At 43.0% G+C, this 15,558-nt stretch overlaps 2 protein-coding genes across 7 annotated transcripts in view; one reads left to right on the forward strand and one right to left on the reverse strand.

Moving 5' to 3' along the window:
* Positions 1-950, reverse strand: part of CFAP61 (cilia and flagella associated protein 61) — a 127,553-nt gene extending 126,603 nt beyond the window's left edge. For 4 of the 6 annotated variants that reach the window (XR_003924531.1, XR_003924530.1, XM_030021861.1 and 1 more), the window contains exon 1: positions 369-743. The gene's annotated coding sequence lies outside the window, so the exon portion shown is untranslated. Of the gene's footprint in view, positions 1-368; positions 744-854 lie in introns of those variants that run through there. The other 2 variants (XM_030021859.2, XM_030021860.1) reach the window with 2 other exon arrangements.
* A 59-nt stretch (positions 951-1,009) lies between these two features.
* CRNKL1 (crooked neck pre-mRNA splicing factor 1) lies at positions 1,010-13,589 on the forward strand. Its single transcript, XM_030021864.2, has 14 exons — positions 1,010-1,128; positions 1,615-1,767; positions 3,425-3,516; positions 3,632-3,790; positions 4,150-4,316; positions 4,844-5,022; positions 5,686-5,856; positions 6,544-6,735; positions 7,493-7,552; positions 8,695-8,775; positions 11,188-11,427; positions 11,869-11,970; positions 12,553-12,801; positions 13,337-13,589. The coding sequence occupies exons 1-14, from the start codon at positions 1,081-1,083 to the stop codon at positions 13,502-13,504; spliced, it is 2,061 nt and encodes a 686-aa protein (XP_029877724.1). The 5' UTR covers positions 1,010-1,080; the 3' UTR covers positions 13,505-13,589.
* The last annotated feature ends 1,969 nt before the right edge of the window (positions 13,590-15,558 follow it).

The following is a 15,558-nucleotide window of genomic DNA, read 5'->3' on the forward strand; positions in this document are numbered from 1 at the left end:
TTCACCTGAGGAGAACAGTTTGCCACATTTCCGTATTCACCCCCTTTTCCACTAGCTCCCCTTAAAGGCCCTCAACAATCACGCAACCATGACTGACGGAAAGCAGCATTTACACATTAAAAATGTACCATTTTCTTAAGAAAATGCACTGTTCCTACAGCAACTCCTGTATTTCTACTATGAGAGCAGCATACCATAGATGAGAGACTTGGCAAAACAAGCAGATAAAGAACCATTCCTCTTCCGAACTAGCGCTTGGACGCATTTCCTCTCTGCCTCCCGAAACAAACGCTTCTCAGCCCAAGTGAGATTCCCGCGCAGTGTGTTTTTTCTGTTTCTGACTGAAAACACGCCAAACGCGTACATACCAGAGGCGTGCGTCTCAGGAGACTCAGGGAGATGGTGGGGGGCACCTACGCGCCCAAGAATTAATGGCTTCCCTCAGCAGCGGGGATGGAGCACGTCGACCATTCCCATCCCTGAAAGGCGTAGGGGAACGAGGCCAGACCCCAATTTTAAAGCTCAGAAGGCCCGAAGGAAGGCCCAAAGGTCGAGGCACCGGGCAGAGCTCCCTCACCTGACAGCAGCGAACGCGGCGCGGGCAGTCAGGGCGGGACAGGGGTTTAACGCCCGTACCGTTAACACCTCTCGGGCCTCGCGTCGGCAGCAGGGACCCCGCCACGCCGTGAAAGACACGCTAACCGCTCCTACGGCCCTCCCCACGCCGGGCGCTCGCCCGCCCGCAGCCCCCACCGGCAGCCGAAGGGCGCCCGCCGAGCCGCCAGGGGGCGCCGTCTGGGGGCACGGGCGAACCGTTTGGGGGTGTGGGACCCCCGGCTGCGCCGGGCGCTCACCTTCCTCCCGCTGCGGCGGGGAGTCCCTTTCCCCTGGCGCTGCCGGAGCGGAGCGGCGTGGCCAGGGGCGGGTGGACGGACGGACGGACAGACCGGCTGCCGCTCCGCTCCGCTCCGCTCCCCGCCTCGCTGCCGGCGGCGCGTCCCGTTACTCCGGCAACGGCGCGCGCCGGCGCTGCGCGAGGTCGGAGGGGACGGGGCGGGGCCAGTAGGAAGAGGCGGCAAGATGGCGTCTACGGCAGCCGGGAAGCAGCGGATCCCCAAAGTGGCGAAGGTGCTCGGGGGGAGGCGGCGGCGGCGGCGGGCCCGGGGGTGGGGAGGGTGGTCGGCGTGGCGGGCGTCCGCCTGCCCGCCCGCCCGCCCGTCCGCTCTCGCCGGGCCCCGGAGCAGCGCCAGGCGCCCGGGAGCGGCCTGGCTTCGGCCTCCGGAAAGCGGGTCTATGCGCCCGGTTAGCTTCGCGGTGGCATAGCCATGCCGAAACGCGGCGTGAGGCACGGTCTGCTGCCGTGGCCCGCTCCGGCAGCCGCCCCTCCCCGCGGCCTCGGGGAGTTTTGCCTCTCCCCGTGCCGTGCCCCGGGCAGCAGCCGCGTAGGCTGGGGCTAGCGCTGGCCAGAAGGCCCTGTCCGCCCCCGGGGGCCTCCGCGTCCTTCTTCGGCAAATACCGAACCTAGTAAGCCACCGGCGTAAATTAGGCCGGAGGGGGGGGGGGATTTTTTGCATTAGAAGGAGAAAATGTGAATCGAGCCCCCTTACTTTGCAGGTGAAAAATAAAGCACCTGCAGAAGTTCAGATCACAGCAGAACAGCTTTTAAGAGAAGCAAAAGAGCGAGAGCTCGAACTTCTTCCACCGCCTCCGCAACAGAAGATCACAGATGTTGAAGAGCTAAACGACTATAAACTCCGGAAGAGGAAGGTAAAGGGGGAAAAAAAAAACCCCACCTAATCTTGATGCTTGTATAAAGCACTAACATTTTACTGTGCTTTAACTTAAACAAGACAGAGTCTATATTACTTGTGGATTTTCCAGATGAATAACAATTCTTGAAAAAACCCAATGTTTTCATAGAAAATGCTACTTTTTGCAAAAATTGTAAGTTCAACAGGTGTCATTTAGCATAAAATTTGGTAGTACGCATCATCTCACATGTGATCATGTTCAGTACATTCACAACGTTGCAAGGGTAATTACATACATGTTTTATATGCAGTTCCTTCATCAGCACTAGTATCTGGCCAGTCAGCATGACAGAACATTAGCAAGCTTTACAGTAACACAGCTGTTTTTTCTACCTCAACTGTTTTAAAAAAAAAAAAAAAAAAAAAAAAAAAAAACCCACAGTGTGTTTGCAAGTGCTATTTCTATTCTGTATAATTATGGTATTACTTAGCACACTTTAGAACAACTTTCTGCACTAATCATGGTTGTGTTTGATGGTTGTGTTTGATGATTGTCTTGAAACTTGACCATTTTGCATGTGAGATTTCAGGTGTAATTTTTTTTTTTTATTTAGAGGAATTGCTTTGCTTGTGCAAACTTATCTACAGTTTTGTTCTGCTTTTTCCTTTAATAATTGCTGTCCTGGATCAGCAAAGCAAGCATAGCCCTAACAGGGAACTTTAAATGTTTTCAGCACTCAGCAATTTTTCTTAGGTACAGACAGCATAAACTAGGTCTATCATTCCCTGAAGCATGTATGCATATGTTCAGCACTGGCGACTGTTGCAGTGCAACACAGCATCCCTGAGTGGGTGTTCATTTCCCTCCTTACCGTAGTGGCTAGGACTTCTCGTGAAGACTTTGGGCCTTACGGTGCTGGATGCTGGTGTACCTCACTTGAGCACACGCAGAGCAAATGGAGTCAGATGATCAACACCACAGCACTGCAAAAACAATGTTTGATGTTAACCTTTTTTCATCTCTCATATGAATGGCAGTACCAAGCCACCACATTAACTGTGTTAAACCATGTTTAGCCACAAGTTAAATACCAATAGCATTGATCCTGACAATAGCCAAACACAAGACTGAAGGTACCCTCACCATTGCACTGAGCAGTGAAATTTGACCAGCACAGTTGATGTCAGCATATTAAATCCAGGGAACAAGAATAAGGCATCTTGCTTTTAAAAAAAAAAATAAATTTAGAACAATGAAACACAAAGGTCAAAGTGAATAAACTCGTGCTGGTGCATCCAAGTACATTCAGGGTTGTCTGCGATGACTGGTTCCATCTGTCCAGGTAATGCTGCTATTGAAACATTAAGCAGGAGATTAAAAAAAAAAAAAAAAAAAAAAAAAAAGCGAGATTTTAGTGCTGTCAGTTATTATTCTACCAGTATTTCAGGTATCAGGTTGCAGGAACTTGAGTTTAGTCCTAATCTGTATGATGAACAACACTTCTATCTTCTCTGTTATGCAGTTTTTAGAAAGTGTTGTGTATGTTTTGTTGCTACAACTGCATGGGTGTGAGACATTTGGAATTCATTCAAATAATAATAGTATTCCATAAGCCATTTATGACAAGATTGGTCTGCACAGGGATTTCTTACAGAAATAATTTTCTCCTCAGACTTTTGAAGATAACATAAGAAAAAACAGGACTGTTATCAGTAACTGGATAAAGTATGCACAATGGGAGGAAAGCCTGAAAGAAATACAGAGGTAATTATGATGCAGCTGCAGACATCTCTTATAAATCTTTTAAGACACATATTGACAAACCATCAAAGTCTTGGAGGCATGTTATATGCACAACTTACTTCTCTTTGCTTTCCAGAGCCCGTTCCATTTACGAGCGTGCTTTAGATGTAGACTACAGAAATGTCACACTCTGGCTGAAATATGCAGAAATGGAAATGAAGAACCGCCAGGTTAATCATGCCCGAAACATTTGGGATCGAGCCATTACCACCCTCCCCAGGGTGAACCAGTTCTGGTACGTTTGCTGAGAATGGAGCATTGCTTCTACCCCCAAAGACTACAGATCATTTTTCTGTTTTGGTATCATGCAGAAGTGCATTGTTGTCTGTTTCTCCAAGTCTTCAGCCTAGTCTGAAAAAAAGAGAAAGGCTTAAGTTTTGGAAAGGTTTTGTACTTTTCAAGTGGTAAGGGTATTGGGAGAGAAGGATATTTGTATACTTGCATGCTGCCAATCACAGCAGTATCTATAGGCATTTCTGGGGCACAAGTGGGGAATAGGTGAAGAAATCTCAGTAATGCTCTAAGCACTCAAAAAAAATCCTTGTAATTTATGCGTTTACTTGTGATTGTAAAAACTTGATCTTGTTTTCCAAGGTATAAGTATACTTACATGGAAGAGATGTTGGGGAATGTTGCTGGATCACGTCAGGTGTTTGAACGGTGGATGGAGTGGCAACCAGAAGAGCAAGCTTGGCATTCTTACATTAACTTTGAGCTGAGATACAAGGAGGTGGACAGGGCACGTACCATTTATGAGAGATATATCCTTTTTAGTGCATTACGACACCTGCCAAGGTTTAGGCCTGCATTCTTCATTTCTATTCTGTCATCTGTTCTATCTCCAGCTATGTCCCTGTGCTCCTTTTTACTGTGGTGTGTTGGGAGTAAGCCACCATGCTGAGAGCCAGCAGTAGGTATTAAAAGCATGTTTAGTATATGCCTCCAAATTCAGTTACATGAATGTACATCCCGCCACAACAGTGCATATTTAGACAGCGCTCATGCTTCCAGCTTTTTTGCAGTCATCATTTGTTTCAGATTTCTCCGCCTTAAACTTCTGCCTGACCCTTGCTTGATTTTTATCCCTTTTTAAATTTTCTTTAAGTTCTCAGTACAGCACAAAGGCTTTGCATGCTTAGAGCTGTTTTGTGCCTTCTTCCCAGTTGCATTTTTTGCATACACCAGCCTTGGGAGTTGTTTCATATAGTCTGTGACCTTGTAGTCACTGGGAAGAACACAATTTGAAATGTCCAATTCGACCACCACTGTTTCTTTAACAGAGCTCTACTTGTTATTGTTCATCCTGATGTTAAGAACTGGATCAAGTATGCCCGCTTTGAAGAGAAGCACAGTTATTTTGCTCACGCAAGGAAAGTATACGAGAGGGCAGTAGAGTTCTTTGGAGAAGAGCATATGGATGAGCACTTGTACGTGGCTTTTGCAAAATTTGAGGAGAACCAGAAAGAAGTAAGACCTTCTTAATAATACATCAGACTAATACCAACCACCCCCACAAGAGTTCTTCTTGAATATCAAACTCGAGGCCACTTAACATTAGCTGCAATACTTATGTCTTTCAGCACCTTATGAGATATTGTTGTTGTAGTCCGAGTTGAGGAGACAATTCTTTGCTTAGCTTCTGTTTGCCTTTTGGCAACATCAAGGAAATATGTTCTAAGAAAGGTGGGCACCAAACCTGCCAAGCCTGAGAATAGTGTCATCAGATCAAATACATATCCTCAGATTTGTAAGTTTCTGAGAGGTTGTAGGCCTGCATGATAAAAAACTGATTTAGCCATGTTTTTCCCAGAGAGTCTTTAAAGTGCCCAGGCCATTAAGGAATTGAAAACATTCTGTGAACCCAAAAACCACCACCTCTTAAAAATATTCCAAACCTGTAGATGAATAAGAGATGGTCAGTTTTGGTATTTACAGAATTTCCCTCCCCCCTGCCCAAAGTTTACTCTTCAGGGAGATCTGTGTTAGTCCTGTCCTAAAACAATCATTTACCTTGAGATACTCTTATGATTCTGTATTCTATTAAATATTGCCATAAGCTCATTGAGAAATTGTGGAGGAGGACAGAAACTGCTTTGTAAATGTTATTCACATGATATTTAATATTTTCAGTTTGAAAGGGTAAGGGTGATCTACAAGTATGCCTTGGACAGAATTCCAAAACAGGAGGCCCAAAATCTCTTCAAGAATTACACCATCTTTGAGAAGAAGTTTGGAGACAGGAGGGGAATTGAAGACATCATTGTCAGCAAGAGGAGATTCCAGTATGAAGAGGAAGTGAAGGTATGTATTACAAATATTCTCTGGGCTCACCATACATCCAGCTGCTCCTTAAGTTACATGAGTGTCTCCTGATATGAAGGCTGATGAGTTTTATGTTACCCTTGATACTCAGTCCAAGGAAATACCAAGAGAATGCTGTTCTTTTTGGTGACAGAATTCCATCCATGGGGGAGAAAATGATACTTGCATTCACTGCTTTTGTTTCTGCATTCTCATGTAGATTGTGGAGCCCAAGTTTTTTACTGCACTCAGAGCTCTGTACCCTTCACAGTCATCTTAGGGGATGATGCAGTTCAGCTTGTAACTTACTTCTTCACTTCTGTTATGCAGTAACCGTCACAGGACACCTCACATGTATAAATACCTTTTTGTGAGAAAACAGGTGTGCTACACCTTTCTACTATTCACTGAATACTGCATATTTCATCATTTCTTCTTCCCTTCTCACAGTTTGGTTTGTTTGCCTTCACTTAAAGAATGTTTGTAGGTAAAAAATAAAGAGATAAATGCACTTTAACCCACAAGCTCTAGCTTAAGCATACCCGAGACTGACAGTTTTCATTGATATTCTGATGATCTATTTTAAAGGAGAAATGGTGAATAAAAACTGTAAGTAAAGGAACAGGGTCTGTTATTTGTTGTTACTGAAGATTCTTTCCCATTTCCCTGCTCCCATCTTTCTGGAAGGCAAATCCGCATAATTATGATGCCTGGTTTGACTACCTGAGGTTAGTTGAAAGTGACACAGATGCTGAGACTGTCCGAGAAGTGTATGAAAGAGCCATCGCCAATGTTCCCCCAATTCAAGAGAAAAGACACTGGAAAAGATACATCTATCTTTGGATTAACTATGCATTGTACGAAGAGCTGGAGGCAAAGGCAAGTAGTAAGAACTCAGGTTTTTTTCTTTCCTTTCCAAGCATTTTCCTTATATTAAATACTACAGATATTTTAATAAGAAAATCAAGAACTAAAAATACTGTCTTACTTGTTTTGTGTAACTAGCTACAGGATTTGCTATTTAAATATGGGTTTTTTTCCCTTCATTTTTCCCTCCTATGCATAGGGGAAGAAAATATTTCAGTTTCACCTCAATTCATCTAGAAACCCACTGATAATAAAAGCAGAAGTAGGTCTTTCTAGCCCCATCTGAATTGCCTGTTCCAGGCTGTTATGTGAACTTGGGAAATAGTTTTATATTTAACAAAACTATTTGTGAAGTTGTTCTGTGAAGCAGTCAGATTCTTGCTACCATGGCCTTCTGAGGCTGTATAAGTATTTCTTCTGTTAGTCATGTAACATTATAGCTACACTTTTTTGTAAAATTGTAGTGCAGTATACCTATTCACTGTCTGTTAAAGGAGAAAAGACTTTCCCCCCACCAGAATGGGGACACTTCTGGTTTTATTGTCAAATTCTTAGTGTTGAATCTTGTTTTGAGAAGATTACTTTTACTGATTCTCAGAAGTTACCATCTTTGAATTGTGCACACTAAGTAGATAAGTACATTTATATCTTAAGCATATATGATTCTAAACAACTTAACAATACTGTTCTGTAATTTTGCAATCATTGCATGATTCAAAATACAGTGTAATCTTAGCAGCAAAGTATTTAATTTTATCTGTTCTTACAGGATGCAGAGCGAACCAGACAAGTGTATCAGGCATGTATCGAGCTCATTCCCCACAAGAAGGTATGGTTCCTCCAATGGTTTTTATTGAGTCTTGGATTAAAATTCCCAAGATAAGATCCTTTAGTTCCACCCCCTCAAGGTTCAAGCATGTAAACAGCTCCAAATGGCTACTAGCACATTCATGAAGACTCTGCTCAGGACTTTAAATACCTCTTCCAGTTTCTCATGATGCCCATCTTCCAAAATTGATAGTTTTTTTCAAGCTAAGGTGTTAGATGGCTGTAATTTGCATCATCAATGGGAAATAGCAGGCCACACACTGATGTCAGATTTCCTCATACAAATGGGATGCAAGGGTTTCTCCAGTATTTTCACATTATTAAGCATGTTCTAAGAAGCTGAAATAACACATAGTCAGAGGGTAGTCTAGTACTATTAAGCAGTAGGGAAGAACTCTTACCTCTTCTTTACCCACTTGCATTCTTACTCAGGTTGGTCCTTTTATAGCTGCTCTCAGCCTAGTTACTTGTAATTCCTGCAGGATACTTGTTGTTCTCTTTTATATGGGGTTACCGCCTTTTATAGCAACTGTTTCTAATTGTCTAAGGGTCCTCCTTGAGGGAGGTGCATTTGATAAACCATCTTACAGGTGTGTATTCCCCATTACAGTTGGTCTTCAAGACTGATTTTTTGGTTTTGTGGTTTTTTTGCCAGTGAGCTTTAACTAAAATATCCACTTGGCCAAACCCTTAAAACAATTAATCACTATTGCCTTGGAATGTCAAGAAATCTTAGTTCATGTACTTCCTTTTCTAGTTTGTCATTAATCATGTCACCTGAGTATCAACTGTGTAGGTTAGGATTAACCTGTAATGAAGAGTTGATTAGCTGTTAATTGATTCAGTGATAGCTGATATTTTACCAATCAATCGATTAGTTAGCAAGCTGTTTTCTTTGTGAGAAGATTTCTGTTCTGGCCGGTTTTGCTTTCATCCATTGTGGAGTATATTGTCCTGTTCTAGAAAGGTGGTTTTGGATTATGAACTCTCAACTTTTCAGCAGGAAAATACTGAGGTCAAATGCAATTAACTGTAGTAGCAGTAACATCTTGTATAGACAGAATGATTAATTTTTTAAAGAACATATGCAGTATTTTTTACCAAGCTTCCAGCCTAAGCATGACATTGTTCTTTTTCTTTCAGTTTACATTTGCCAAAATATGGCTGCTGTACGCACAATTTGAAATACGCCAGAAAAATCTTCCCCTTGCCAGAAGAGCTTTGGTAAGCTTTTGTTAATTCCATAATTGATTTTACTAACTAACAAGGGAATGGCATTAAAAGATCTTAAATTGTCCTTTATAAGTTGCTGTTTTAATCCACTTAAATAAAGCATCCGAGAAGTCTGCAGGGACCGGTATTTACTGTCATGTATGATTTAAAAAGAAGCGTAGCTTGATATGATGAATTAGCCACGGGCAGAAATGAATGCAGCTTTCTCGTTTCAGCTGACAAAACACACATCTGAATGCAAGAGTACCCAAATCAGCTTAGTGCACTTGGAAATTTTTAACTGCTGCTGATTTGTTTAAATGATACTTGTGCTAACAATAGCATTTTTAAAAGTATTTTAAATAAATAGGAGTTTTTGACTCTCAGAAGTTAAGACCTGCCGAATAGAGCACTTGAGTCCCAGCTACCAGGTTGCTGATAGAAGCAATCATGGGGACTTTGGGCAGGCTCAGGAGCTTCTGTGTGAATTCACTATGTGAATGTCAGCATGTCAGAGAACAATGGAGTACATTTTAGCAGCAAAACCTTTTGAAATGAAAAACTTTCTTTCCCTTCAGTTCAGATATTCTAAATAAGCTCAGTGATAGCATTAGGAATTTTGAGAGAAAGCTAATGTTGGTAACAGTTGAGGTGGTTTGACTTAAAAGAGGAAACTGATGGGGTTTCCTCCAAACCCATGGCACAGCTGTGATAAGAGCGTAAACATGAATGGCTTTCTGTAGCTGACACTGGACCAAGTCTGTCCCCACTGTGCTAGTAAAGCTTTGTCTCTTGAGCTGGACTCCTGCCCGTGACCAGAAAAAATTGAAACGGAGGGGTTAAGTCCCTTGTGAGACTGTTATTGTCTCCCTGCAGGAGAAGACAACCATCTGTCCTGAAGCGTGCTGCTGTTTAGCTTGGCTTAAGATACCATTGCTCAACATTACCATAGTCACCAGTCAGCACCCTGCTTCTGGCTGCCTTTTTTTCTTTTTTTTTGATACCGTAAATGTTACGGTAGATTCTGGAAAGGGTGCTTTGGCCCATCCAGAAGTATAAAGTTCCCTCAGTTTCTTTTAGGCTTCTGTTTTGTTGGTCTTTTTCTCTGTTGTTGTTTAATTTCTTTGACTGACTTTTTTTAGTCACCTTTTTCTTATTTTGGAAACCAGATTTTGCTGCTGCAGCCATAATACTTGTTTGGACTGGCAAGCAGTTTCATTCTTTCTTTTGCAATGAGTTGACTTTGAACCACCTTTTTGGCAGAAGCCTTGCTCCTGTCCTGAGGTGAGGGTCCTGCACTGTCACCATGCAGAAGAGAAGGTCCAGCTCCTGATGATGAGGCTCTCATCAGCACGCAGTCAGCACCTTGCTCTGCCTTATTTTCACTGGCTGCAGATAGTGTGTGGATTCTTTGTTTTCCCAGGGTCTGAGAGATGCTGGGACTTGGAGACAGAAGATAGCTAGAGCCTATGCTGCTTAAGAAAATAGTAATGGGGATGTGAGGGGGGAAGAACTGAGCATATTTTGAAATAGAAAAGGCATTTGTAGAGCTGGAGGGCCATAATGATGACCAAACTGATATTCCCAAGTGGTGGTTTCCTCCATTTTTACTAAGTACCAAGATAATCAATGTGTCGGAAAGTTGTGCAGAAGAATTGTAGTAAGGGAATTTGATCTCAAATTACTTAATTCACGTTAGCTTGAGAGAACAAAGGTTGCAGTGCTTGATACTTGTCTACAGAAGTGACTCAAACCGTGAAGCTCACTACATACCTGTCTCAGATATGCCCATTCTTAACTCTTGCTTTAAAAGATTCCTAAATTAAGATTCAGAGACTGCTTTCTCACAGCTTGGCACCATGGCTTAGGACAAACAGCTTTTTTCAGATGCTGAAGCGTATCAAAAAGGAAATATTTTTTTAAAACATTATTCTCCATCTATCTGTTACCATAAGTCAGCAGGCAGGGTGCGTGGACAATTCTCTATGCGATGATGAATAGCAGTGGTGGTCCAGGAGACAGTTTCTTTTGTTATAATTTGTTTTATAAGATACTTGGGAACTGCTTACCTGGAAGACTGGTACAGGCTGGTACTATGCTTTCTTCAGCTTTTGATGCAAGATGAAGTGTTCATTTGATGAACCAGGGTGAGTTTCAACTAATAACTTTGTGGGGAATCCGTGTTATGTAAAAGTGTAACAAGTTAGAAGGTTTTCTGCTTTCAGAGTTTTTGTTGATGTTTATGGATGCACACTCATTTTGCATTTTGTTGGATTCCATACTGGCCCTGACCAGAGTCTTAAACTCTGCTCAAAAGTGAATTTTAGTTCAAATACTAGAGAGTAAACAGATGTTTAGAAAATAGAGTGGGTTTTTTTTAACTTGCAAGATCTTTAAGTGGTTTTTCGTTTTTTTGCATAACAGGGGACGTCCATAGGTAAATGTCCAAAAAACAAACTGTTTAAAGGTTATATTGAATTGGAGTTACAATTGCGAGAATTTGATCGTTGCCGAAAGCTGTATGAAAAGTTCCTGGAGTTTGCACCGGAAAACTGCACATCATGGATTAAATTTGCTGAACTAGAGACCATTCTTGGCGATATTGATAGAGCCCGTGCAATATATGAGTTGGCTATTGGCCAGCCCCGGCTAGACATGCCAGAGGTAAGGAGGTAGATGAACTTTACAGTTGGCACAATTTTAAGGTATTTATTACAGAGAGTGGCTAATTAAAATGTAAATAATCTACCAGCTTGAACAGAACTGCTTACCGTAGTGGCTTAGCCCATGTCTCATTAATTTAGCATCTGTTTCTTAGCAGGGTATGCAGGACTATAAAACCCATGATAAAACACGGAGGAAGAAGCATGCTTACAGGAGTAAGCTAAATGGATTATGTGCACAAGATTTGATATTGCTTAGTCGTAATCCTAGCCTGTACAGTCAATAAATACTCAGATCTCCGAAACTTTTTTCAGAGAAATTTCACATTTATCCATGCCTCTCTTTTTTTTTTTTCTTTTTTTTTTCAGTTTCTCCACCCCACCCCACTCCACCCCCCATTATCTCGGTGTGCTATGAACATGAGAGACTTCTCTTTTGCAGGTTCTTTGGAAATCCTACATTGACTTTGAAATTGAGCAAGAAGAGTATGAGAAAACAAGAAATCTTTACCGTAGATTACTTCAGCGGACACAGCATGTTAAGGTATGTCTGGGGACCTGGAACACAGAATTGGTCTTGAATCTGGTCCATGGTGGATGGAAACCCTTGACTGCTTTGATTGTGTGGCTTTTTCAAATCAACAGTGAACCTAAGGTCAGTACCGTGTCTGTGCCATGAAAAGGGGAAAGAAATTTCTGAATTACATATAACAACAGGCATATCTTCCATGAAAGGCTTTGCAGAAGGTTTCCGAGCAGCCTTCCTCCTGCTTGAGTAGCTTTGGAATTTTAGTTGCAAAAACATTGCAAGGAAAAAACAGTTGGTATTTTTCCAATGTAGTTTGATGCTGTCATTTGACTAAATTCAGACAGATTTATCATGGCCCGAAACAACCACAAGAAATTTGTCAATGTGGTTTACGTGAATATTCTGTCTTGCCAAAATGAGGCAAATTTCATATATGTGAAACAAACATGAATTTTCTAGGTATCTGCTTGTGAAAAAGTACTTTAGACTTGCATTGACATTTGGTTTTTTGGCTGCTTTGTTTTTTTTAAACTGTCATTTAGCTATCAGGCTTCAGAATGGAGGTTTCAGCTTGGTTTTGATTTGCTTTCACCACAGGTATGGATCAGCTTTGCACAGTTTGAGCTATCTGCAGGAAGGGAGGAGAGTTTGTCAAGGTGCCGGCAGATTTATGAAGAGGCTAATAAGGCAATGCGAAACTGTGAGGAGAAAGAGGAGAGAGTCATGCTTCTGGAATCCTGGAGAAACTTTGAAGAGGAGTTTGGAACCGAGACCACTAAAGAGAGGATAGATAAACTTATGCCTGAAAAAATAAAGAAGAGGAGAAAACTGCAGGCTGAAGATGGGGTAAGGGGAAAAATCGTTCAAGTAGTCACTTTGAATCCTTGCTGGCTTTATGCTGGGGTCTGGTACGCAAAACAAAGTTAGCTTTGATGAATGCTGTAAGTGCATACCAATTTTACTGCAGTAATTGAAAAAAAGCGTTGGCCTGAAACATGCTGCTGAGCTCCTTGCTCTTCAGCAGGCTAGGTGGGCAGTTGATTCAGAGTGAAATACTGCGACCAAATGCTCAACCTACCTTCACGTTAAACTCCTACTGTAGACAAAACAGCTTTAGGTAGTACTATGCAGATAGTGTTTGTTTCTTAACTTTGTTTGGGAAACTATAGCCAGGCTATTCATCAAGTCTGCCTGCTCATTGTGCACAGCAGAAGTAGTACTGTCTTATACCCATTCAGCTCATTGGTTTTAGCTGTTAGGGATGGTCTGACAAACATTGATTTTAATTTTATCTCACTGTTATGCTTATTAGAAGCACCTTCTAATAGCTAACATTAACACGCAAATTAAACTTGCTTTGTGGTATTTTTTTTTTCCCTAGTCTGATGCTGGCTGGGAGGAATACTATGATTATATTTTCCCAGAAGATACTGCCAATCAGCCTAATCTCAAACTGCTTGCTATGGCTAAACTCTGGAAGAAACAGCAACAGGAGAGCGAAGCTGCAGAGATGGATCCGGACAAAGACATTGATGAAAGCCAGTCTTAATACATTGCCTTTCCCCGTCCCTTTTCTTGGGTATTGTACAGTATTTTCATTGGTGACAAATAAATGTATTTGAAGAGTTTTCCTATTATTGACTTGAGACGGTTTTTGTTTGGGGAAAAAAAGCACTGTACTGGAGTTGATTCCCTTTAATAGTCTGTTGATTTCCAGCAATTAAAAGGAAAGGTCATGGGGCAAGTGCAGGAGTCTGCAGCTATTACCAGTGATCTGAGAACTGGAAGAACTGGATCACAGCTTTGGTATTAGCACAAAACCCACTGTTCTAAGGCTCCTACAAACTATCACAGTAGTGCTTAAGGATATTAAGATGCCAAGACAGCAGATCTACTTTTTTTACTGAGAGATGTCTCTAACTATTCCTGATTGATTTTTCCAGTAATTCTCTAAAATATGTATTGATCATGAGGGTGGTTGAAAACAATAAATCCTATTGACTGCAACCTGTTCAACTTCCTATCCAAGTAAGCTTTTATCCAGAAAACTGTTAAGGAGGGACAATAATAGAAGTTAATATACTGAAACTAGCCCTTAGAAGACAAATCTGTAGAAGTTAGTACCACACAGTCTGTGTTTTAATATTTGAATGTCTTGGCAGGATATTTTGTAGTAAATAATCTATTGGGAAGTAAAGTAGAAGTAGTGTTAAGTAGGCTTCTCCATGTTTTTTGTATTTCATGGGAAAAAACATTGAGCCTAAGCTTGCTCATCTGCAGGTTCTTGGAGGGAAGGAGCCTTTCTGTCTGCTGGTGTGGGCTGGCTGCCCAGTCCGGGGGAGATGGGGCAGCCTGCCTTTGCGGTGGGGAGGGAGACCTGGGGAGGGCAGGGATCGCTGCCCTGGGGCTCTGTTCTGTGGCTGGGGACCTCATCCGCCACGAAGAATGGTGGTTTTAAAAAAAGAAAAAAGTGAAAGTGTGCCACACTAACCAACAGAGCTATGAGCTGGGCCTTAAACAAAGCTGCTGTTGACTAAAGGCTGGGCAGTTACCACCACTCTGGCCACATCTGGCCTGTCCAGCTGTGGTCAGAGCAGCTGGTCAGCCCTGGGGCTGTCCCTTGCATTGGCCAGGCCTGCCTGCTGCTGGAAACACTTCCTTCCCTCTGCACCCTGCGGTCAGAAACCAGATCCTCAGTCCTTCACCGTCATCATCCTCCCCGGGCTGACGCTTTTGAGCGGCTCCCTTTTGCCTGGTGTGGGGAAGGGCAGCTGTGCAGGGGATGCACCACAACACTGCCAGGGGAGACCTGGAAAGGTCGAGCAGGACTTTGTGGCCCTGGGGGGTGGTCAAGGGCACGGGGGCCCAGGTGGTCTTCCCCTTCATCCTGCCAGCGAGGGGAAGGGCTGGAGGAGGAGTGGAGGGAGTTGCAGGTCAGAGTCTGCTCATGCGGCTGGTGCCAATGAGAGCCATCAGGCTTTTATCACCAGAACCCTCTTGGGTGGGAGAGGTAGGATCTATGCAAGGGAGTTCTCCCTGGGGCTGGCCAGTCTGGGGAGAAGGCTTTAAATTGGGAATGAGAGGGCAGGAGGTGATGGCTGGAGGGGAGGGAGCAGTGGGCTGGGACACGGCATTGGGTGCTGTGGCTAAGGGACCTCAAAGTCCGGGCGTGGGGACGCCTACACCGAGGGTAAGTCTGCAAGCAGGGGAGTGCCAAGATGGGGGAAGCTCTCACTCTTTTCTTGGGAAATCTGTAGGAGCGGGTGCCTGTCTGGAGTGCCTGGGACCGGTTCTGTTTGTGCAATGCTCTGCTCAGTCTGGTAAGTCCTTCTTGTCCTGTTTTGTCTCATGTTTGTTCATCTTGTTAACTTGGCTGGCTGACTGGCAAGAAAAAATTACTGGTGGGGACTGTCCTTGATCACTTGCTAATCATTGTTCTTCCGAGTTAAAAAACCAGAGGTTTGGATTTTTAAGCCAGCTGTGTAAGTTTGTCTTCTATTTTAAAGCTTGACTATTGCACGGGTTTTTTTCCGTAACAGTAGTGCAACTGGTGGCTGTAATACAGCTGTGTGCTCGCACCAGTTATTCTTTCTTCCTAAATTG

The sequence above is a fragment of the Aquila chrysaetos genome, chromosome 8, assembly GCF_900496995.4.
Source record: "Aquila chrysaetos chrysaetos chromosome 8, bAquChr1.4, whole genome shotgun sequence".
Classification (NCBI taxonomy): Eukaryota; Metazoa; Chordata; class Aves; order Accipitriformes; family Accipitridae; genus Aquila; species Aquila chrysaetos.